Below are 26802 nucleotides of genomic sequence, written 5' to 3'. Positions count from 1 at the left end.
CTGCAAATGTCATGTTTATGGTTATTAAAGTGCTCAGCCACAGGGTAGTCTGTGCTGTTTCTCCTTATCGTGCATCTATGCAGGCTGGGTAAAATAAATTATAGGGCTAGTTTTAGTCCGCGTTTTTTGATTGCTCCATACGAAGGATATTGTAGACATTTACATAGTTAAATGCAAATGTATTGGGGACAGTGACACAGTTTTTGTTGTTTTGGATCTGTACTCCAGCACCCTGGATTTGAAATAATACAACAAATATGCATTTAAAGTGCAGGCTGTCTGCTTTAAGTTCAGTGTATTTATATCCATTGGATGATCCTCCTGGCTAGCCATTAGAAACTTGTGTAAATATCAGAAATATCTTTCACTTCAGACAGAACCCGTCTGGGCCAACTGGAAACATACATGTATTGATATAATAACACCCACAGAAAGCAAACTAGATCCCCTTTAAATCCATCTGTTAGGGGTGTACAGGGGTTATACCGTTGCAGTGGCTACTCAAAGACAGGCCTTGGGTATTTGATGTCTATCCATGTCCACTTTCCTTCCTTTCACTCTCCTTGTATTATATGTAAACTGATTGTTTTTTTTATAGACAACACAATTAGCCAACTCAATATAGTATAATTGGCCACTTGACTGTGTTATTTGAGTACCTACAGGGACTCCTACAGGAAACAGGTGGAATACAAGTTTAAATCTGGGTGGGTCACATGATAGAGACTGACCGGTGGACCTACTTATGACAAACCATTTACCATTTTTATGTAGGGATATTTTAATATGTACAGTAGTCTGTGAGTTAGCATGCCATTTCTGGGAATAAACACATAATGGGAATAAACACACAGTAATAAACACATTCAAACTTTTTGCAGACTGCCTTCACCAGTGAAATACAGTTACTCTGTCTATGCCTTTACTGTATGCACCCAGCCCTAAACCGTCACCACAAGCACACTAAATTTATGCATTTAATTTTTTCATATATGTTTAAATTAACTCTAAATCACAACACAATTTTACTTCAAAATTTACTTCAAAATGTAGGATTTATTGGGCATCAAAATGAAGTGCAAAAACTATCTCTGGGGCACTTGAACAATGAAGACATAAGGAGCATTGCCGTGAATTATATATGCTTTGTGTATAAGAGCAAGATTGGCTTGGAAAATGTATTTTTTTAAATTACAGCAACATTCAGAAGAGTCTTATAGCCCTAATGACTTCTGATATTCAGCTTTACACGTCAGACACATTTATTACATAGGATAGTTTATTTCATTAGTGTTTAAAATGTATGCAACTAAAGTATTCTTCTGTGTTTGCGTGTGTTTGAGTGCGCACATGTATTTGTGTGCGCCAGAGTGTGTATTTGTGTGTGTGTGTGTGTGAGGAGGTGGAAGTTTATACTTTCTCTTAAATAAAAAGGCACTTCTGTGGCTGTAGACTATTTAAATACTACTGCGATTATTGTTAATTCTACCACTATTAGCCCCGTAAACACTTCTTGTAGTGGCTCGTCAGATTCTGGGATGATTTCCTCAGCAGAACCTGCAGCCAGTGTATATATTTTCTGTCTTGTTTGTTTGTTAGCGCTAAACAGCCAGTCAGTTCCTTTGAACAGTTGCCCTTGTTGAAAGGCCATTGGCACAGTCTGTACAGGTTTCTGTGCCCATGCCAAAATCATGCCTGTCCTGTGCAAAAATCTTTTTTTGGTCATTTCTGGCAGCCAGTCAGTCCCCGGAGCTAAGGTCTGGAAACACGTCTGCTTGGAACACAGGACACAAGACCCAGCCAGTACTCATAGCGTTCTGATGCTCTTTAACCTCCCTATAACACCGTTCTGTCAAGAACTAGCTATACCCCAGCGATTAAAACAGTGCAGAGACAGATGTGGAAAACATTCATTCAAAATCTGAGTCTGAACTGGCATATTCCCTCACTTCTTTGTCATAAAAATGTATTTTTGTTTGCTAAAATCATTACTGTACGTCAGGGGTGACTGATACAGTGTTTGCGGTTTAATATACAATACGGTTTAAAGGATATTGTTCATATTGCGCTCTAGTCACACACAGTTCAGTGAAACACTGGTAGACTTAACACTCGTGGGTGTATGGCTGCGATCCAACACAATATATAATTTTGTGTATTTTAAGTATTTATGTCTGAACTGCATTTACCGTACATGTAAATCGCTCCACAGTCGGCCATATCATGACTCATATTGTATGTATGTATGTAAATGCTACAACATACTGTACGTTTATAATCCCAAGGGGCTAAAGATAAAATATATTCTTATATGCCATATTGCCTACCTCTCTTTCAGTCCCTGGCGACAGGAGGGTTTGCCTTTGGGCTCAGAGTCACTTGTAACTATGAAGCTGTAAAATAATTTGTTCAAATGACCCTGCACACCAACAGTGAGAAGAGCCTGGTAATCAGCTCAAACAGAAATATATAACTATGCACAGCCCTTTCAGACTGTGATCCCTTCATTACTGTGGTTCCTTCCAATCCCATTTCAAACAGACTACAACAAACCATATACTTTTCAGGGATATTCTGGAACATTAAAGCACAAAGGGCCAAATTGTCTTTTAAAATGATATGCTCATGAGAATACACTGCCACTTGAGCCAGAAGAGGGAACATCCCAGTTGCGGGTCTAATGAGAAAAAGTCGTTATATTTCTTCACGCTTCCTAAACCGTTAATGAACCTGCACTGAGAGATGAGTGTTTATTAGGTGGTGAAGACAAGTCGGTTGACATTTGAGATAAAAATCATAAAAGAAAAAAAAAATCACTAGTCTACTTTAATTAAGCAACAAAGCGCTCAGTAAACTGGAAATGGCATTGTTATTCTAATATCCTCTTTCAAAGGAGAACATAAAAAGAGATTAAAAAAGGAACAACATGTACAAAAATAATAATAATTTGACCTGGTGCACAAAACAGAACTCAGACACAATAAAATTACTTCCGACCCCAATTTAAGCTTGCATCCGACTCAAATAGAATAGGTCACAGCTCTCGTAGCTTATGTGCCATTTGCACAGGTCTGACTCTAAAAAGGCCTTCACCCCAGAGCCCAGGGCAGCATGCAGCTGAGTGGATCTCCAGGGCATACAGGAAATGACAGCCATTCACAGTTCCCAGCTTGGCTGCCAGGCCCTGGCACCCAAAACGCACCGGTTACAGTAGCTAAACGCTCTGGATGCTGTGTCAGCAGGTTGCCATGGAGATGGCGAACGGAGCAAGGGGTGTGAAAGAGCTCTCGGAGAGGCCTGCCAAATCAAACTCACAAGCATCGGAGCCCGAACTCTTTGCTAATAAACAAAAAAACGGTGCGGTAAGGTAGTTTTGTGTCAGAAAAAAAATTAAGATTTTCCCTAAACAGAGGGGAGACTTTAGGCATATTTCCATTCCTTGTTTAAAAAAACATATAGAATCAGCCCTTTTACAGGACGTGCAGTCTTCAGAATTGTTAGTGTCCCAATCAAAACTTTTAAGATCACATTAGCCACACTATTAACAGGTAGTATCAGTGTTTCCCATACAAATTGATTTCCCCCCCCGACCCAAAAATATTTTTTGGTATTTATCTGCTTATTTCTATAAGCAACACACTATACTTTCGTATTCATTATTTTTTCTTTTAAATGTCAAACTGACATACAGCTGACACTCGTTTCACTGTGTGAACTATCCCCCCAAACACATAACACTGAGTCGACCATAACAAATAAATTGTCAATCTGTGGGAAACACAGTAGTACTTTTTTTATATTTTTACACACACACACACACACACGCACACATATATATATATATATATATATATATATATATATAAATACATAGATAGTATATGTGCACTTCTATAAGAAATGCATCTGCTTTTAACCGGTGTAGGTAACGATTCAGTGTTTTCTATTTGTCAGCAAAATTTAATTCCTTTGCAAAATACTGATTTGAAAATTGTTTGCAAGTAACACAATATGTTCAAAGTCCTGAGTCCAAATAATAGGAAAATAAAAGAAAGTCCCATGTCTACACCCCACCCCATCCCTGCCCTGTCATGCAACTGTGATTATCTTGGTTTTTCAGGGCAAATTCTTCAGAACTGGCTCAGGCTTATTCACAGTTTTGGAGAACACTAGTAAAGTACAACAGATCATAATGTCTCCTCTGCATATTAATTTGTGTGAGTAACATGCCCATTTTTCCGGCCTGTAATAATGTTACACACTGGAGTGAGTGGGGAATCCCATAACATAATCAACCTACAGAGCTGAACCGTTCATGTTTCATTGCACACAAAGGACGGTGTATGAATACACATGAATGTTTACATCAATCAAGGTCCTAGGTTGATTTTGGTAACAAAGACGAAGCCTGTAATCATACAAGATCTGGACGACAGCAAGATTTTCTGGGTACTTGGCACAATCTATTGTGTAATCTATTTTACCACATTACTTGAGCCAGACATTAGCTGTATTGGCGAATGACTGCGCAGGAAACTCAGAACCAAACACACGCACGGAAACGCAAATGCACACTCACCTTGTATTTCCCAAGGCCTGGGTCTATGAGATACGAGCGAGTGGAGGTTGAGGGCTGATTGTCAGGTGGAGGACTGGAGGTCTTGGATCCATTGTTGTTGATGGCGGCGGAGGTGGTGGTGGAGGTGGTGATGGAGGTGGTGATGGTGGTGGTGGAGGTGAGGGGGGGCTGCGCGGAGCTGCAGGCCATGCCTTCACAGTCCTTTGGGATGGGGCCGTCGGGTGGGTCAGCCTGGGAGCGGATGAGCAGCTGCACAATGTCATTCAGGCCAACGTTGTAGTCAAACAGCGTCTGGCCATCTTCCATCTGGGAAAAAGAGCAGACGGGACACACCAGCAGTCATTACACCAGCATTTATGAGAGGTTTTTACAGCGCGAGCGAGTCTGATGCACACGGATAGGCAGACATCTGCATGATATTATCAAAACACACAAAATGCCATAAAACATGCGAGACACATGGTTTCTGTCGAGCGCAGAGATCTCCATCAAGTGCCAGGAAAGAACCATGGGGTCTGAAAATAAATAAAAACAAACTTCACATGCAGGTATGTGTGCTGTCCAGTTCCATGGTGTGACTATGGAGAACACCACAAAAAACCTCCAGCCTTCAAAAGTAGCTAACGATGCCAGAAAACCACCTCCCAGAAACATACTAATTGGTTATCATAGAGAAGGTACAGAAGCTTGGCTACACTCGTCATGATGAAAAGAAATCATGAGATTTATTTAAAATATTCAAAATGACCAGGTTTGAAACCCTGTATTTTTCGTCTTACATTTCTTGCTACACATTTTTTTCAGGCAATTAAATGGAAGGAAATGTGTTTTCGTTCCTTTATTTTGACATTTGTGATGCATTTGCAAAACCTTACTGGTTGTAACTGTAATAATGAAATGAAATAAAATGAAATACGAAACATCGCATTTATATAGTACTTTTCCAGATGCTCAAAGTGCTTTACAGTGATCAGGGGGAAACTCGCCTCGACCACCAGCAATGAGTAGCACCCACCTGGGTGATGCATGGCTGCCATTTTGTGCCAGATCGCTCAGCGCACACCAGCTGAGGTGGAGAGGGAAATTATAAAATTTTTATCCAATTAAATCAGGTAATGATTAGGTGGCAGGTTGAGAGAGCCAGGTTAGGAATTTAGCCAGGACACCTACTCCTTGTGACAAGTGTCATGGGGTCTTTAATGACCACAGAGATCAGGACCTCAGTTTAACGTCTCATCCGAAGGACGGCATCTCCTGCAGCACAGTGTCCACGTCACTGCACTGGGGCATTGAGGATTATTCAACCAGAAGGAGGAGTGCCCCCTGCTGGATGACAAACACCAATTCCAGCAGCAACTTGGTTTTCCCAGGACGTCTCCCATCCAAGAACTAACCACACCTGTACTTGCCTAGCTTCAGCCAATCAGCAGGAGCAAGGGATCACAGAGCTTCTACACCCTAGCTCCTCAGTGGAGGAATGAACTCCCCGTCCCTCTTCGAACCTCTCCCTCACTATCCATCTTCCACCGTGGTCTGAAGACGCATCTCTTCAGACTATACCTGCACTAACTCCCACCACTCTGTGTATCATTTCACTTTAAATCCCCCCTTTCATGACACTCATGTTACATGTACCCCCATTCCAGCACTTTCTGTAATTTGCATTTGTCCTAATATTATAGCTTGTTCTTCTTCCTAGTTCGGCTTGGCATAAGTTAGGTCAGAATAGTGTTCACTGTGTGAACTGAACTGTGTTCTTGGCTAGAAATAGCTGTACAAAATGAGTATCATACCTTATTGAACCTGTGTTTTGTAGTTGTCCAATGACCATGATATGCACTTTTGTACGTCACTTTGCATAAAAGCGTCTGCCAAATAAATGTAATCCTGCTTTAAACATATCCCAAGTGTGTCAACCAAATCCAAATAAACAGAGTGTATAAGCAATGTCAAAATCTCTACAGAAAGAGAAATGTACACTGCAGTGTTGTAACTGTGTACTTGTGTGGCAATACTGTTATGGTTTTTTTTGCACTTGTCATTCTTTTATAATTGCATTAGTTTTTTCTCCCAGACTTTGACTTGTTTATGTTGTAATACTTCTGTTGTTCCGTTAACCAATTTCTACTCACTTGTTCTCTCATTCCATAAGTGGCTATTCAACACAACTGACAGACATGGAAGCCGGCTAAGGAGGAGCACGTCTTCCTACGGCATTTTGAAAACGCTGTCCTTGATCTTCACAATGCATGACCGGGCCACAACGTACCCTTTTCCGCTCAAAGTCAACGTCCCCCCTACTTTAAGAATATGTGTGAATGATTTGGTCTTCCACTGCGTTTCGCTCAAGTAATAAATAAATAAATAAATAAATAAATAAATAAATAAATTGTGGTGGTTGCTATAGCAACCAATGCCGAACATTTTCCCCTCCATTTGCCCCCCTTCCTCAAACAGTGTTGCATGTTGCAGCAGTACTGGTTCCTCAGTCTCGTAAAATGGCTCTGCTCATAAAAAAAGAAGAAGAACTTAAAAGGATCATGTTTCAAAGTATGTTTCAAAATGATCCCGAAATCCTCAAAGCTAAACTTCTCATTGCAGCTTAATTAAATTAATCAGGGACTGCTAGCAATATTGGTTTTGCACACGCTGGATAAAGACCATTGTGCTGCACCCGATAAAAGGACCACACTTCCCTTATCCCCTTTGCCTACGGAGAGAAATTTCCATTGCTCCCAAGCGTTTTATAGCTTTACACCTTTTTACTATGCACAGGAAAGGAACACCTCAAAATGATCGGCAACGGAGCGCAATTTCACAAGGTTCCTTTTTTTACACACTCATGAAATTCAGATTAGAGTCATGAGAACATTCCTATCTTCACCTGCCACCTCTGTTGTCCAACGCTCTGTAGCTCAGCGTTCCCGAAGCAGCTCCGCGGCTCGACATGTAAACAGCGTCCTATAAAAGACGCAGCACGCCACACAGCCACACTCTCAAGCGTGTCTCTGCAGAACAGGACAGACACATTCACAGCCATGCAGAAAATCACATTGTTAATTCAATCAACAAAACGCAATATGTTCTTTTGGTGAGTGAAGCAGCACTGAGGTATCTACGCCTGTGATTTTACAGAATACAGGATTTTAAAAAGGGGTGTTTTCGTACAGTGTTCACTTTCTACCCAAAACACAACAAAATGCCGTTTGAGAAGCAATTTTTTGTTTTTAGATCCTTACATTCTTTTACATCCTACCTTTTTATATTTTTATTATTGCTGTCATTCACTTTATATGAATATACATATTTTAGAATTATTTTATGCATATATTCTCTCAATTATACATACGTAATTTTGAAAAAACCTTAAAGTGCATATTAACATCTTACAAATCATTTCAATTTTTAATTTCCAAAAATATTTAAAATACTTTTAATACAATGTTCCTTGAGAAATTGTGAAAATGCTAAATGTAATTGCCCATACACATGTGTACAGTTAGGTGTGGCATTGAATGATAAATTACTTTGTAATTTCTGCATTATGAAATAGGGGAACTAGCCTATATGGTGGATCACGTTGTATTATTTTGTTTGGCAAGGGAGAACAAGGTAGAACTGGGATGATTGGGTATTAAATTGAATTAAATTTCAGTAAGTGAAATAACTTATGGTAAAGGGGGTAAGAATTTTTCTAAAGTAAGCATGATATGACAATAATTAGTCGGCACACTACAGTAATGACAACAAAAAAAAGCATTCAGCTTGAATTTTTTTCCACTACCAGACCTAAAATCACAAGTATTGGCAATGGCAATCAAAGATTTTCCAGGCATCATTAATTGGATGTGAAGCTATCCTGGGAACCTTTCCTTTGTTTTACCTTGAAATGCAAAAAAACGGGCCTGCCAATTGCACAGCATTTGGATACTCATTACTTTAGCTTCTATTATTAGCTAGCGGGGCCCAGTACAGCATCACAAGATGGTGGTTCAGTTGGTAAAATACATAGCAGATCTAGTCAGTAAATCTGCCCACAAAAGAAGCTACAAACTGCTTCTGCACAGTACATTTATGTTCCAGGAATTCACCAAATGCCGTTGTCCCGGGCGATTTACACAGCGTACATGCTTTTTACATATAACCTAATCAAGTGGATTTACTCAAGCAAATCAGGCCGGCTCAAGAGTACAATGTCAGAGCCAAAACCGCCTCATATTACCGCTGGTTTACTCAAATGACAAGTGAACAGCTCAAGAACTCTGCAAACATCCCAAGAGAATGGGGTCATCACAATATCAATATCTCGCGGTTGTTGTGGTCATGTGATTAATCCTCTTGTAAGTAGCACTACCTCAACTAGAATCATGTTCATTAGAATTACCTCAATATTCATCACAAAAGTGCATGATTGTTAAACATAGATCAGTTAGGCTTAGAGAGAAAAGGGCATTTGTTGTCAATTGGCAACTGAAATTGTTAAAGAAATGTCTCTGGAAAGTTTCAGATTCAAATAATGAGTGTGACACTGCCATTGTACTCTTATAAATTATGTTAGTAAAAAAGAATCACATTTAATGTTTACACATTACATTACATATAATGGAGGGCTAAGCTTTGCAAGTCAGTACAAATAATGGTGTCTAATATACAAAAACAATATTGTACTTAATAATTATAATGCAAGCAAATTAATTGTTGCACAAATGTTTACATAGTTGACTGTTTTGTTTGTTGCTTTAAAAATGAAGCTACTGCTTTCACTTTGTTACAACAAAATTCCATGGATAGGCAGAATGTATCGTTTCATTGGTCATATTTGTTTTCCAGAAACATTATACTCATTGTCATTTTGCCTTTGTTAAGTTTCATTTTAAAAAATTGATAAAGACATAAAAACAAACAATGTGGTTTCAGGGGCATAGATGTTACAGCATGCCAATATTTCACAATCTGACAACTGTATTGCTATCATCAGAATTGAACCTTAAGTGAACAAACATGATGTGCCTTACTGCTGAGAAATAGTGATTTTATTGTGTGTTTGACTGGTGTGTTCAGTTGCATCTCTGGCTCTTGCCACGTCTCTTATGACTGTAAAAGAGTTCAGTGTTTAACAAAAGACGAAAAGGTTTGGCTAATGAGTGTATAGGTGAGCGCCATTACAGATGTGCAATGCCTGTGCCCAAGGCAACAAACCAAATCGGTAGAGCCGAGGCTAGATTAACACGAAGAACAAATCCGCAGCTGAACGCGGCAGGGAATGCTGGGATATGGCAGGAAACGCCCCGCACTGCTCAAGCAGACACAGAGTACCCCTCCCCCCACCTCCCGTCTCGGAAGGGAGCAAGAAAAAAAAAATAGGTCACATTTCTAATCAACAGCCTACACCCCCAAAGCAGCCCGCAATGCTAACGCCGAAATCGCTGTCGACCGAACACCACCTATTTATATGTATACATCCCTTTTCTAACAGACTCCATTCTTTCTCAGTAATTGGAGGACCGAGCCAAACAACAACCGTGGTATTTTTTTTTTCCTGCTGACCCTCCACGCGTCTGTCGCTTGGTTCCAAACGCAGCACCACCTCGCATTGTCAAACAGGTAACGTGAAAAGCACTCCCAATTACTGAAGACATGTCAGGCCCAGTAATGACTAATTGGCCACATCTAGGCTTTAATGGCTCGACAGAACCACAAATAAGAGAACCACAGTCCCAAAAAACATGATAGCAAAAGGAATAAAAATTGAGCCGTGTAAGCAGAGACTCTAATGCAGACTCATAATCATATTACAGACCGATGTGGTTTATAAGGGGAGGTAGCAGACCCATCATTCTGTTTGAGGTTGCACAGTATGACAAATTCAGCTTTTCATAATTACATTTTATCATCAAATTTTCCTTTCCATATTTAAGACAGGTGAAATTCTGTAGTCCCTTGGGGATTCAATACAACAGAAATGTTTCCTTAACACTGCACTCAGCGAGTTGCTGCGTGTAGTGCGAGAAAAAAAACAGTGTTACAGTGTTACATACTGTGTCATCCTTTCTCTCTCCCTCTAAAAAGCAGTAATGCTCAAGGCATACGGTTCGGATGAACATACAAAACAGACACTGACAATTTGGAGTAGGAGCATATTTTGAGGGAGCAGAAAGACTGACTGAATAGTGACTCTTGGTTAGTGCTGGGCTTGGGACTGGCGCAGATGGCATGAAATGATATTTGCGCCAAGGATTTTGTTCTCTTTCCTGCTTACTTAGTACTTGCACTGGGTGGGTAAGACAGGCTGAATCATTTATTTGGGTGGTTTTGACTGGCACAATCATGGGGTTCAGTACAACTTCAATGGTCTTAAAAATCTATTAGGAAAAAGCTGGTTTTAACACACGCACGCATGCACACAGCTTGTTTATGATGAATGTAAAATTCCATAAACTAAACAACAACATACACAACATGAACAGCATACATTTCAGGAATTCATATTAACCAGGCAAAATCTAATAACAGTCCCTGGGAGACAAACCTTAATTAGGTTAAATCAGAAAATCCAGAAATACTTGCTTAAATCTTCACTTAGCATCCTTGGGAAGAAGAAAATCACAATTTACAAATGATGTTTTCCCATAGCAGCATTTCAATTTCAAAATCAAAATTCCTACATCCACAACCCAGTTAATTCCACAAGGCACACAATACTATTTAAAAAAATAATTTTCTATTACTGTACAGGCAAATGTGCCTGCTGATTGTTAAATGAATGTAAATGCAGCTTTTATAGACCTAATCCACTATGTTTAAAACAGCACTTAACAACTATAATAAATGTATTTAACCTTTTAGGGAAAATTCAAAACCAAATTATAAGAATTTTATTAAAGGGGAATTTACTTAATTCTGCAGTATGTATTTATTTTTCCTTACTGTAGTACATAAAAAAGGCATATACATTTTTCCTGATCCAAGAATTATTCAAGTTAAAATTAAATTAACTTAACTTAACACTTTCAGTCTTTAACTAGTCTCCCATAATACATATTTCTACTGTCCACAAAAATGCAAAAACCAGGCTCAATAGTCCAGGAGAATAACATTGGGGAAAAAGAACATAATGAAGCGCCATTAGTCTTCAGTACAATTCTGCAAACATCATTTAATCACAACACAACTGAAATCAACACAACTGAAACCAGATGCCATGACATCTTGCACTGCAATCAAGCTCTCCAAATCTGCAGAAGAGTAGGTACAACGCCCATTCTGATCCATATATCTTTCCTGGTGGGAATGGTTGTAATGACCTTTCTTGTTTAAACTAGGAACTTGTTTATATGATACCTGTAAAAATTATTCATCGAAATATGTCGTTACACATTTATATGGCAGGTTGATAAAAAAATTCTAAAATTCTGATTTATGCTTAAAATGGTCAAAAAGTTTTGTTTTTTTTAAAATCAAAACCCCTACATCACTGGATTTGTCGCAGTAAATTTATTCCACATCAATGGCCACGTTTGACCTCTAAAGCCAGAAGCGCAGCCTGCTGGCCATTTCACCAGATGAACATAAACAGTATGGAACAACAATAAAACAGCATTATTCTGCAACATTTTTAATTATGGAAAAATGGGACGGAAGAACTGAACATGCTATAGCAGAGAGCACAATAGCTGCCCACCACTGCGGCCACATCATCCATTTGCAGTGGAAATCCAGGACACAGATTCGAGCTGCTTGAGACCAACAATGGACTTTAACCCTGGGAGGCCAACAGAGTCCTCGTGGAAACAGGGGTAGACCAGAATACACCGAAGACAGGCATGCAATCAAAGCTGCTTACGGCCTGGACATAGACCACAACAGAGCAAAGACTTGAGCAGTATTTTCTGATAGTTTTTTGGTTTTCCTCACACAGCCAATAAAATTAAGTAACACAAGGCCGTAAGCGCAGTGGTACTAACCAGAGGTACCTTGGGAGGGTACAGTGACTTAGCCAGCAATGAGAATTCCAAAATGTACATTACGAGTTTGAGTAAACAGAGACTCACAGCAGAAGACTTGCAAATCAGGTAGCTTATAATTACATTATTTTAATTATCACAACAATTGCACAGTATTATTTGTATTGTATTTTCCCTTGTATTAAGCTTAACATGGAATATAAACGTACTGTCCAAAGGTGACATCACTTTGCAAAGTAAATGGATCGGTTTGGCCTCTGCATAAACTAGCTAAAAAGAGCACTGCGCCCTGAAACTTGACTCCATCGCTCCATCCAACTTGCTGAACTTAAGACGACCATCACAGAACCAGCCAGCACTCAAGGGGGGAGTAAGGCGTCATCATGCATGGCCGCAGCTCATATTGTTCTTCGGTAAACCAGTTCTGAGACATGCACACACACGCACACACAACGCACACACACACGCACACAGACAGACAGACGCACACACATGCACACAGACACAGACACACACACGCACATGCACACACAGACAGACAGACAGACGCAGGGATGCGCACACAAAGATGGTACAGATTCATAGCACTGGTTAAAGGGGTGCAGTAGCAATTATGGCTTGTTTCACTGTGTCTCCTGATGCAGTACAGGGCCATGGCTGAATCCGAATGTGGCTGAATTTCTTCCAGAGGTAGCATTACAAATCATGAGCACATATTTGATTCAACAATATTTTATTCTCACCCAATGATATACTGTCATTCACAATGTACAATTGTTAAAATACTTATCCACCTTCATATGACACTCTCTAACGATCTGATCTCAAAGTGCGAACTAAGCAAATGGTATAATAATAAAGTAGGAATGTTAAATATTTCAGGATTAAACATTGCATTTCAATCAAAAGAGACCAGTAACATTTAGAATTTTCCCCAATTGTGTAAACGATAATTTGGTATACAGTGCTTTTATTTGCCACAAACAAAATTAAACAGTCACACTAGCAAAGCATTTAGGAGGCCTCTTTCATTTCCCTCCACTTTAAAGGGTGCCATTCAGAACCTCACTCGATCATCCGGGTCCTTAGATTTAATATGCTCCAAAATCTACCTTCCGTCAGCCTCTTTGCTAAAAGTTCTGCGGCACTCCACTGTTTAATTAATTATATCTGTATGGTGAGAAGCCCTTTCAATACAAAAGTTACTGGATCACACTGTTATTTTCAATGTATCACTATGGAGTCTGTTTTAATTTGGACCAAAGGGGGAAAAAATCTTAATATTTATGTACCACGGTTTTTGGAGCACAATAATTTATGCACAATATTTTATTTTACTGCACACCGCATTTAAATGCGGCAGTACTCTGCAGCATTTTACATAATGTTTGCTCCGGAAGACATATGACTAATACTGTTATTGTGATTGTTTGCAGCCTATTGTGATTGTTTCCAGAAATGCTTTATTTCATTTATAGCAATATTGTGAATATACAGTAACAGACATATCCAACTTAAGAATGAAACTAAATTGCTAATTGAAATGTTAAATATAGACAAAACCAACAGGACCCGACTGTTAATATCAATAACAAGACACTAGTTTTACTTCATATACTACTAAAATGTCATATTTTATGTTACATAAGTGAATATTACGTTACTGCATGTCAGAACAGCATGTGGTCAAAAAAGGAGAACCAAAATGGTAGTATATTTTCACTTTAAGCAGCACCTGTTTTAAAAACATTCCATTATTTTACAAAATCTAACATACTGCTATTCTGTCAACTGGACTCCATTATTATGTTTAGCAAATCAATATTAATCGAGCCATAGAAAACTAGACAATCAGAAAGAATGGCAAATAATGAGAGAATTAATAGCAGTAGGTGCCCAAGTGCAGAGAAAATGGAGGCTACAAGCGAAAACAGAGGTTGAAAAACATTGTACAGTACGACAACAGTACCCTCAGACATGCATAACAGAAAAAGGTGAATGCGACGAAGACCATTTACAGACACAAGGGAGCTGGGCTCAAAGTCAGGCCCCTGAGCAGAAAAAATACGGCGCCATTTTGAAAGGGATTTTGTTCCCGGCAATACATTACAGCACGCGGCTCATTCTTCAAATTGCTTCACATGTGGAAATCCCCTACCACCGCCTCCCCCCCCCCCCATCACCCCCCCCCCCCCTTCTCCCAACCCAGGAGCACAGACGTACCAGAAAAAAAAATCAGCATTCAACCAGTTCAAAAAGCACGTTTGTCATTAAAGAGGAGAGGAAAACACACACTTCACATACCACGGTTCAGCAGTGCCGCAGCTCTCATTCGGGCAGTCATACGCACGTTCAACGCTTCAACATTTAGCAAAACATCTTAATCTGTAAATGGCCCATTCCACAGCAGCACACTGCAGAAGAGGACAATTTATGGCTGGCAGAATTCTGTTTGTATTTATTAATATATTTTTTTATTAATATTATTTAAAGACTTAATTTAGATGTTTATTCATTTTTACCGCATATTTTTGCACAAGCCTTATAAAGGTACTCTTCTTTAAGTGACATTAAGCCAGTTCAATGTTTTCAATGTATTTCACTGATAAAACGGATTGGATTTGTTTGCCTCCAAATGTTTTCATGGCTTAACAGGAAACACTTTTTCTGTTTTCTGTTCAAAACACACATTTTTCCACTCCCTCAGATGAATTTGAGATTTATTTCTACAGATAAATGATGAAAAAAAAATTCCAAAATAGGGTGCAAACTCCCAAGATACTTGTACACTGTCAGAAATACATGTCCAAAAAACAAATATAACGGATCCCATCATTGTCTTTCAGTCTGTTGTCACACTGAGAAAAGGCAGTCATCTGCAATTGATGCCCCTAGTGAAATGAACCAAAACAAAGATCCAGTGTCAATGCAGCACTGATAAATTCCCAAAAACTTGGCTCACACTCACACTTCTAATGGGAAACTTACCAATGTAAGCTTCCTGTGCTTTACAATCAAACTGATTTGTAAATCTTTCCAACTCTAAAATGACAGCTGCTTTACGGTAGCATATAAGCCCAAACATTTTAAAGACATTCTAGAAATGCATCACCCTAAATATCTTTTCAAAAAACTAAAATCCATAAATACATCACTTATTTACAGTAAAGGAATAACTTAAATTACTTCCTGGCATTTGCCACACTAGGCTAAATCTTATTTTCCAGAAAAAACTTTCAGGATATTGTGCTTGCATTGCTTCATCCAAAAATCAACACAACAGTGCTGTCCCCCTTTTGTGGGGAAGTTGGAATGCTTTACAAGTTGGTAAACAATGCTGAGCCAGGCATTCCCAAAGGCTCAGTCAAATTCGAGATCAGGATCAAGTGCGGAAGTGCTCAAAGTGGCAATTCATTGTGCTCACTGAGCCCACATGAGCCACTCGCATTGCGTAGTGACATCACTGGGCATCCATGTTCATGTTTGCTTTGAGTATGAATCCACAAGCTTTGTGTGTCATGTAAATGTGACACACTATTTTTTCCCCAAACTGGAAAAAACACAAAATGTATTTAATAATGATGTATTCAAATGTCAAAAGCATATTTAAAACCTTTCTGTCAAACCAAAGAGCCCTCCAACACACATATCTCTTATTTAAGTGCATTCATCATAATAAAATATTTGCAATTCGCATACATCAGCATGCCAAACTAGAAATTATGAAATTAACAAAACCGAATCTAGATCTTTGCAGCGACGCTGAAAAATACGTTATTTGGGTCTCAGGACTGCATTCTTAATTTAATGCTTGCAAGTAGTATACTGAGTCACAAACAAAATAACAACATAAAGGTCAGTTTAAGATCGGTAGGCAATTCAAACTCAATCCAGGGAACATTCACAGGAATTCAATAGGACGTCAGTTTATTTAACAGGTTCTAAATCTGGTGTCTCTAGGTTCATGATACAACCTACTCATCTACGGACAAGGTACATTTTCTACCCAAGTCTTAGGGTGGCAAAGGAAGAAAACACCACGGGCCTACATTTTCATTAACAAGCCTCAAAGAATGGTCTTCTGCACAAGATGACACACTGCGGTACTGCCTCCACATTTCTGCTGCCTGAATCCTGTGGCTTTTTCAGCATGACTGTACTGGAAGTTTCCTACCACAGATATGGCCTTCCGCACAACTGTAGCATTGTAAGCTCATCTGCAAGTTTGGAATAGGTTCCTTCAATTGCTTGTGCATCCTCAGCGATGTGCCACAGACTCCACCAAAATGGAGTAGACAAATTTCTACAAATGGTTAGGGGCAATTGTCTTTTCAGGTTTATTGGGAATAGATTAGCCTAAAAAAATAAACTTCTTTTTTTTTTTTAAATCATGAGGGCCAGTTCTTTCCCTCCAAAAACGATGAAGTGCTACCTGGTAAAAATCAGGTAGTGGGGAAAACAAAACCATGAATCATTGTTTGTCATGTGTAAAATTAGACTAAATAGTGATGCTGTCATTGTAATGAACCACGCTTAATCATCCAAGACAACCACATGCACATGCCGAGAGTTCATTGACTGGACTCAGACTCTCTGAACTTGCTACAGTGTAAGTAAAAAGAGAACACGAATTCAAATCCTCTACCTCTTTGCTGGCATAGTCAAGGTTTTTCTTGCATTACAATGTCTTAGGTGGGCCGCCTAAATGTTTTTTTCAAGCCGCCTAAGCCTTCTATAGAAAAAATCACACAAAAAAAACCACCCCTAAAAATCTGAAATGGTCCCTGCATTTATTTGTGCAATTTGGTCGTCAATGATACTGCACTTCAAGCAGACCTGGGTCAAATACAAATACGTATTTGAAAATGTAGTTAAATACATATAAGTATTTCAAATACATTTACACATTATACTTTGGATCAGATTTATTAAAATTGTTTTAAAAATACATTCCTTTAAATAAATACTTTCCTAGTAAACCAAATATTTTTTCAAATAGTATTTAGAGCCTTTTAAAAATACATAAAAATACAAATACAATTCTAAATTTTTTAAAAAATATTTCTGTGATAGACAACAAAAATGATTGAGCCAGCAACAATGTAGGCTTCATATTGAAGAAGGTATCCCAGAGTTCTTTGTAAAATCTGTGAGTGGCCCTCGATGTGATGTCAGCAAGTTATAATACTGAGGGCACTCCAGGGGAACTACTAGGGGCTAGGGGTGTGGATTATGAACAAGGGTAGCCTACGCTGGCAATTTTAAACAACCCATGCGCTGCCTCTAACAGACAGTAGCCTAAATGTCTTTGCATGGAAGGGATGGCAATCTCTGACTTCTTGATAAGCTACTTGCCAGTTTATTTGTAGCCATGCAATCTTTTTAAAGTTAGTGGATTTTTACCGTATTTACTCTTTTTTTCTGTTGTCAGAGTGTTCAACAGCCATATGTACAGTTCCATCTTTTACATTATGTAAGGTTAGACACTGATAAAACAAAATTAATCCGCTGAAAAGATGGCCAGCTTGCAAGAGAGGGTTGCGTGTGGAATGATTTTGAAAAACCCAAAAACACTGTTCTGAGCAAGATATGTGCTACCAAATTTGCATACCACACAACAACAACTATAATGTTAACCCACTTAAGAACCAAATATCTGAGGCCAGGGGACCTCAGCAAACAAGCACCCAACTTTGTTGTGACCTCATCAGTGTGGCAGCTGCCCAGCTGAAACCACAACAGATTTATTTATTTTCTAAAATGGTCACAAAAGACATGCTCCCCCCTAAGCATGGTAAAAGGTTTCAGGACCTACTGGCATTTGTTGAGTCTAAATATACTCCTGTGCGATGTATAGTTGTGCAGAAAACCATCACAGCATGACTTGAACGCAGTGAAACAGCCGCCTCTCTCCATACCATAAGAACTAACTAGTCTTACGTGACTATAACTCGCCACTTCACTGAAGATTGGGTCATGTGTTAACCTGCGCAGTGACCGAAGCAGCACACAACCATTCCAGAAAAAATATAACAATGCTTATTTTTTTACTTTACAAATGTTTTAATCTGGTGATCTACACTGATTCAACTAGTGGCATGTTTTTTTACTAGCGGTATCCTGCATCAAATGCTTAAAAAAAAGAAAAAACACTTTGTTTCAGACAGCAACTACTCGACGGTCAGAAGAAAGAAGTCTAGGGTGTTTTTGTCAATACCATTTTTTCCCAATTTGAAAGGATATATTAAGTTCTGAATGGAAAAGCAAAGTTTTGTAATATTAATAGTGAAATAAATAATTATGGAGATGAAGTAGTCTTCTCAATTTCAACTTATTTTGGAGTACATAAACTGATATTAGAGTAATGTGAGAGTTATCTGAAAAAGGTGCAAAGGTGCCAATATTTTTGGCCACGACTGTAGACATGATTTTCATGAGAAACCACCTACCTTCACTAAGTTTAGAGGTTTGGTGTCTATAGGGCAATTGTTGGCTTATTTATGAGGCACCTGCAGACTTTTTTGACATATAGCCTATTTATAGATCATTATGCAATGTAAATATATTAAGATGGCATATGAGTTAATTCATTAAGGTAAAATTAAGGTTAATAATGTACCCTAAGTTTTGAGTGGCAAAAACGAAATGCATTTCAAGACATACTGGAATTCCAAATACCACTATTCCTGTAGAATGACACAATTCAATGTGTTAATTCTTCAGTGTAGTCTATATCTCCCCCCAATTCTGGCACTTACAATGTGTAACACTTCAACAAATATTCAAATTATTCCAATTTTTTTTTATTTTTGCTGCGCATCTTCTTTTATTCAGAAACTTTCTCATATGACATGTTTCAAATGTGGTAAGGCATAAGCCTATCTATCCATTTCACAGGGGGTTGTGAAAATGCATATTTTAGCCACACTTACCCTTCACTATTCACCAAAGAGCCCCTTAATTGCTAAATCACTAAATTGGCTGTCAGCAATTTTGTTCCTGTCCTGTAGCGCTGGTTATAGAGATGAATGCCAATAATTAAGCTGGTCAAAATACAAAGGAATGACATTCACAGAGGTAGCACAGCCCGTTTCATTTGGGTGCCATTGTTTACTTGCATGATGTATGCCATTCTACGGTCTTCAACAAATTGTGAAGACAGAAACAAAACAATTTTAGCTCATGGTGGCAGGTGAATGTAGTCATGGCCTGCCTGCTCAAAAATACAGTATTTACAAAATTCTGCTTTGTCTGAGAAATTGTGGCTACAGTTCAAGTCCACTTTCAACACTGAATTTCAGATGAACACCTAATTAATATAATACAAAAACTGATACATGAAATTGCTTAATATCAACATTCTACCAGTCTTCAATTTACAGATAATCCTCAAACCTCAGTTTCTGTTAAGTCATGTCTAATGTATGGTATGCTGTGCTAAAATGATTTCAACATACTTACACAAGTAATATATCAATGACTGTCAGCTACACATTCATAGTCACTACAACTTCCATAAAGTATCTGAACACTTGCAGGCTGCATATATTACATATATTTAGTATTAGTAAAGTAAACTGACGGCTTGTAATTACAATATAGGTGATTGTTTGTCACTTGACTCATCATGGTCATGGACCCATTTTCACAGAAGCTACAATAAGGGGATTTCTTTATATTTTACCCCAATTTTCTCCTGATTTAAAAATTCATCAGCCATTATATTCGTAAGCCAATCTTACAAGCTTTTACAGCAACTTCCTTTGACCACTGAAGACACATGATGCCAGCTGCTGCTGCTTCTTTCCACTTCACACTTCACCAGTCAAGCTGGCACAGATTTGGAGGTCCTGCAGCTTACGAAGGAAGACTGGGTGTCTGATTCACTGAAGTGGACAGCTGGTATATGACAAGACATGGGCGAAATTCCTCACCCATTGGGTGACACTATGACCAATCATGCGCCACCATGACTTCCAGTAACAGTCAGCAATGACAGCCCAGATTTGACACCAGACCTTCCAGTCCATCCACCCACTAGAACAGTGTCTAAACGGGATAAGCAACCCAGGAGTCCCAGAGTGATTTTTTTTTTTTTTTTTTAATAAACGTAACTCTGTTTGAGCATAGCATTAGCACCAACATTGTGATATGGATTCAGCAATCAGACTTGAACATTTATGGATGGTTCCTGCATTTTCAACTTAGAGTGTAATAAAATATGCATATGGATATTTTAATTGGGCTTCAGTGCTCAAAGAATGCAGCCTATTTTAGTCATTTACATACATTCGGGAAAGCACTGTTCCATTCGAACAAACACAAATAGCATATGCCTGTACTCACGGGGTTCTACTCAATAGCTCTTGATAAATTCTTTTTTTATAAAAGGTTGAGCTCATAGTTTAGGGATTATAGAGCTCTGCTATATTATATAACACTTACATCAGATTCAGAACAGACATTTTCCTCGCTGAGGTGCAGAATCTATCAGAAACATTTTTCAAAAGTGCATGAGCACAAATGTATTTAAGATGGCCAAAATATGAATCACACACCAGTGTGTTTTCTTGTATTGCCGTGCACTTTCAAGAAGCCGCCAGTGATTACGCAGTAAAAACGCTTAACAGAAGAAGCTCGACCACCACCCACATAACCATTGAAAAAACATAGCTCACCGACGTTCCAGTGCGCACATCGTACTTCTCAAGGTAGCCGCGTACGTAATCCCAGAGGAAAAATTCCAGTACGTTCAAGGTGCACCGCTCTTAACATTATGGCATGAAGACAATGAAGTTCGATTCATTACATGATAATTACGAGACGTTCCCGAATCAAGGAAGCCAAAATACGACAACAATCACAAGCATTTGTTCAGTGCAGTGACGTTGACAGTGTCAAACGATCAGCGCGCTGGTTTGTAAACAGTTCCTTTTTTCTGCTTTGGATGGCAAAGCACGTGCAGTTACGCATCCTTCATAAGTGTAAACAAATGAACACTACAAGCGTAGAGACAACATGCCACAATTCCAGACGTGCGGAGGAGGCCAACCAGAAATCCACATACAATTTATGTAAAACGGTAAAATCGAGCACCTCAGGTGTTATATTTTTCTCGAAATCAATCCAGTTACAATGTTGCCTGTTATTTTCTTTAACGTATGTTACAATTAAATGTAGGCTAGCTGTAAGCAACAATCGTAACCCAACTAAATAGCCTTTATGTAATGTTATACACCAAAGAATCACATGAACCCACTATAGCATAAACCCACCTTGCTGAAATGATTAGCAGATTTTATATTATTCCACGAAATAAAACTGCATGCTAAACATATTATAGTTAGCCAGCTGTAGTTCTTTGAAAAATGAGCTAAATGCTGATATGTGTTAGTTAGCTTGATTTTTTGCAATATCTTAAAAGGTTAAAGCAACGTTGTGCCATGTTTTCATTTCAATCACAGGGCTAGCATCACATGTCGCTGAAAAGGCTAGTTTATGATTTCCCTCAAGCAGGAGCTAGAAATATAGCTACCTAACAAGCTACCAGAATACTATGCTCGCTAGTTACCTAACAGTTGAGGCTAGCTTTTTCTGTGAATAGCAGGTCTGCTAGCATTAGCTGACCAGCTAGCGTTACGTCCCTTAATTCTTGCGCAAGTGCTGCTAGCTAGCTAGCTAGCGAACTCCCATCAAAACAGGAAGCTTGTAGCGCCGTGTGGAACATTAGCAGCGTTTAATCCTGGAACAAAATGCACAAAGAAAAAAACACAAAACCCTGTGCGCGCATTTCATTCTTACCTGTTTTCCCCTGTAAAATAGCCGCTGATGTTCCGGGCTTACATTGAAGATCTCCTGAATTTTCAGCCTTAGATACTCAATTTTAGTTAATCTGGAAAGATCTTCTATGGTGCGGGTCTCTTTTCCGTCTATGGTCCGAATCTGAATCCACATCGTTCCCGTGTTCTATAATCTCTAAAAATGTTATCTAAAACAGTTTTCAACAATTGTGGGGGTGTGGGGAAAAGGGAAATGGCTATAAAAGCTCAGTGTTCAGTGCTCCATTGCGAGCAGCTCTGCAGGGGAGAGTGTTTATTGCAGGAGGTGTTTCACATGGGGTCACGGCGCCAAGCAAATCTCGCGAAATAAAATCCAGCACCAATTTGTCTTTAAAGACACAGATCCCCTTTCTGTATTTCCACTAACGCAAATGCAGTTTGCAATAAGTTATATTTTCCCCAATTAATGCTTTGTAAGCGTAACAACCTTACTGTTAATTAAAATTATACTGCCAAAAAACATACAGATGAACGTAGGCTATCTGCAACAGTAACCAATTCCTCTTTGAAAATGCGGGAAAAATCAAACAGCACGTGCAGAAATAAAATTCCCAAACCTAACGGTAGATGTCACATGTCAATTCATTGCTATGCGTGGAACAAATGTAAAAGTGTTGTTTGCTCTCTCAAGCTTCAGAAGCCCTAACAGTGGTTACAAAATTACCGGCAAACGGTTGGTCTGTACTTCGTTGAATCAGAAAAGGAGTTCTCAAGAGCTAACAAATTCTAAAGTTGATCCACCAGGTTGTACTGCCAATCTAAAGTTCAGGAACTCCAGATATGTTCTGTCCAACTAGGGTATTGTGTGTAACTTCCTAAATCCAGAATCCACTTATATATATTACATATTCCTGCTGTCGCACCCCTTATTAAATTGCATGAATTTGAAAAAAAAAAATTGAATATTGTAAAAGTGAAGTTTGGTAAATATTCAGAATCCATAAGATTAAACAATTAAACACAGGTAAAATATATTTTCTTGGATGTAATTGACTAATTATTCAAAAAAAGAAAGAAAAAAAACAGCTATCAGTTCAATCACAGAATTCATTGCCTGGCAGAGCAACCTGGTGAATCAACCTCAATCATTTTTCAACCTCAAGCAATTTTCAAGGTGGCAATTTAGCAGATGCTTTTAGCCAAATAAACATACAGAGCTGCATTTCACATGATGAGGAAACACCACAAAAGCAAAAGATATGCAAAGTTACAATCTTTCATACAAATAATCCATCAAGGTGTACGCTGCCTGTGTAATAAAGCGAGAAGGGTTAGTTGGACCCTTAGTTTGCAAAAACAAAAAGTGAATTTGCCTTTCTGCCTGATTGATGAAGGTCATTCCACCATTGGCAGACAAGGGCAGATAGGAGTCAAGGCCACAAGCGGTGGCTGCTGAATGCTTGAAAAGATGGGACAGTCAGCTGGCAAGAGGATGCTGAACAGAGAGGTCTGGTTGAATTGTATGGTGTAATAATTTTCTGAGATAGGGAGAGGCAGCACCATTCCAGTTTGGTATGCCTTAGCTGAATGATTTTAATTGAAATCAATGCATCCAATCCAATGTAGAACTCACAATCATATTAAAATCAAGATTATTAAAAGTTACAGCACAAAGATAAAGGATTCAAAAGAATAAATGAGTTGGTTAAACTACTTTAACAATCATTGAATTCTACAATAATTGAAATGAAGCAGTATAGTATAATGCTAAGGAGTTGGTCTTGTAACCTAAAAAGATTGCAGGTTCAATTCCCCAGTAGGACACTGCCGTTGTACCCTTGAGCAAGGTACTTAACCTGCATTGCTCCAGTATATATCCAGCTGTATAATTGGATACAATGTAAGTCACTCTGAATAAGAGCGTCTGCTAAATGCCTGTAATGTAATGTAATGTATAGTCACTTAAATGAATGAAAGAAAATAATAAATTACAGTTTGTTTCTCCCAAAATACACCAAGATGTGTAGAGTTTAGTCTGACTGCTGTGAGTACACTATGCTTTATATACAATCTCACAAGCCCAACCAAACACCACTTGCAACCCACCAGTAAGTGTCAACCCACTGTATGGGAACCATAGCTACAGAAAGTAATACCAAATAGTTAATAGATTGGAATTGATATTAATAATATTATTGACACCATCTAGAATCGGTTGTAATATGATGACAGAAAGCAGTTAACAAAACATTCTAGAGAAAAGAATAATCTGTCAGACCACAGAAAGTGATGTGTTTCCTGTTTCAACATAGAGTTCAAGTGAAATTGTAAAAATAGATGGATTCTTGTTCTGGTTGTCCTTTTACAAAACTCCTGCTACAAATTTGTTTTGGTTTAAGTCTCCCTCTAGTGGTTACTTGCCATATCCCCTAAAAAACACTAAAAGCATAGAAATTCCTCAATAATATATACTGAAATGTTAAGAAAGAACGTGCCAATTTGAACATTGAAATTAAACATTAATGATCACTGTTATGTATTGCAGGCATAGTTCCCCTTCTGAAAGCACAGCCTAATGCTCATCCAATTATATTTATTAAAGGTACATAAAATCACACATGACACCCATGTTATGTACTTCAAATAAATGCACTGAAGCATAAGGCATTGGTGTTGTGACACAATAGTCCAGAGTTGAGTCCTGGCCATGCTAGTGCAAAAATGGGACCAGCAGTCCCACAAGTTGATGCATAATGGCCGTAACATGACTCTCTGAGGGAAGGTTGAATTTACCTTTTTTAACTGCTGATCTACAACATGCATTTATTATAGTTTATGCATGAAATTTTAAACATGCGCCCCCATAAAATATAAATGTGGTGCCCCATATAAAATATAAAATAAAATATACTTAAATCTTTTCATGGCAAGGGTGTGATTTACACAGACAGCTGCAGAATAATGTATGTTATATGAAATAAGACTCTCGTGCATTTTTGTATGTGACATGGCATTTATTGCATGGTAAAAATGCTCATTTTGGTTGCCACATTATAAAAGAGACATGTGCTATCTTTTCTGTTATTTTGAGCATTTCTATTCACTCCATGTTTACTGCTGGAGATAAAGCACCTTTTGTGTTTCTGTAGGGTGGACTAAAAACTCTCTGATTGGATTAATTTGTCAGTTATTTGGTTATAAGCTGCTGCCAGAATGAGGATGGGATAGAGTTGTACTTTCTTTGCTTCATCTATTTTATGGATTTAACACTTTCAAAACATCATGTTATTATTATTATTATTTTCTAATAAAACTTTATTTAAAAAAAATATTTTTAAGGGAACAACAATTAGGAAGAAAAGAACACCGTTGGTGGTTAGAAGCGCTCATGTCTGGAAAGGCAAAATGGCATGCTAGAATTATCTGTTATCTTTATAAAGTCTCCATGGAGGAATTAAAATGTGTGCCTGTGTGCCTGCGTGCTTGTGTGCTTGTGTGTGCATTTTCGGCAATTTTGTGTGCGATGAAGAGGAATGTGGAAATTTAAGATACAGATATTTCACTTGCTGAAACTTACAAAAAATGTAATTGTAAAATGCACATAACTTTAACATTTACTGGAATTGTATACATTTTATAAGCATTGATTTAAACTCAGAAGAAACCTGGCGAAACTACTGGCTGAAGTGTTATGAAAATAAAATGTACATAGAACATAAAATTTCAGTTTTATTGCATTCACATATTCACAAATATCTACAGCAATCCAACTCTCTTTATGAAATTGTATTCTACTACTATGTCTTACATAGTTGTTCTGGAAAATGAGACCCACATACTTCACTTATTATTGATTTTTTGCCTATGTTTACATATTTACATTTTTACTGTTTTGAATGATTAATAAGTGTAGACCAAGGGTGTCAAACTCTTGATATCTTCATAAGATCATGGAGGTCCAGCTGGGTATTTATTTTATTTTATTTTATTGAATGTTTATTTTGTTCTAATTACCTTGGCTGGCAATTTGCACAGTTGTTCATTTATATTTATTGCATTTCCCAGAATAATATACATAGGCAATCTTTAGAGGCATCTTCAGGAAATCTCCTGAGGCAATATGCAGTCTGATCAAGAAATAGAAAAATAAGTAAATGACTCTGGTAATTAAAAAATAAATCACTGACAGAGGGAATTTGGAGGAAGACACAGACCTGACCTCAGGTGATTTGTAAGTTGGATATAAATTGGACATACATCAGTCACAGCATAACAAAACACAGATGTCCTTATTTTATTGGTACCACAGGAAACCTATGGAATATTGCTCTAGTCATGTTTAATGCAATGAAATATGAAGAATTAAAATGTGCAGACTCTGATCTTATCTGGTCAAGGCTGGCCCAACATGCATTAAAAACATAAAAACAGGTCAAACATACATTTTGTGACACTTGCTGACGTCACAGCGACAGGACAC

At 38.2% G+C, this 26802-nt stretch overlaps 1 protein-coding gene across 2 annotated transcripts in view; it reads right to left on the bottom strand.

The window, feature by feature from the left end:
• Window positions 1–22668, bottom strand: part of LOC118212148 (E3 ubiquitin-protein ligase UHRF2-like) — a 52867-nt gene extending 30199 nt beyond the window's left edge. The window contains exons 1-2 of one of the 2 annotated variants that reach the window (XM_035389782.1): window positions 22345–22668; window positions 4580–4885 (exon numbers count right to left, since the gene is read on the bottom strand). In XM_035389782.1, the coding sequence (XP_035245673.1) occupies window positions 4580–4885; window positions 22345–22497 (459 nt within the window). In that variant the 5' untranslated portion in view covers window positions 22498–22668. Of the gene's footprint in view, window positions 1–4579; window positions 4886–21221; window positions 21451–22344 lie in introns of those variants that run through there. The other variant, XM_035389783.1, reaches the window with a different exon arrangement.
• Between the last annotated feature and the right edge of the window lie 4134 nt (window positions 22669–26802).

The sequence above is a fragment of the Anguilla anguilla genome, chromosome 14, assembly GCF_013347855.1.
Source record: "Anguilla anguilla isolate fAngAng1 chromosome 14, fAngAng1.pri, whole genome shotgun sequence".
Taxonomy (NCBI): domain Eukaryota; kingdom Metazoa; phylum Chordata; class Actinopteri; order Anguilliformes; family Anguillidae; genus Anguilla; species Anguilla anguilla.
The sequence above is the reverse complement of the archived record's forward strand: the minus strand, read 5'-3'. Positions and strand labels throughout refer to the sequence as shown.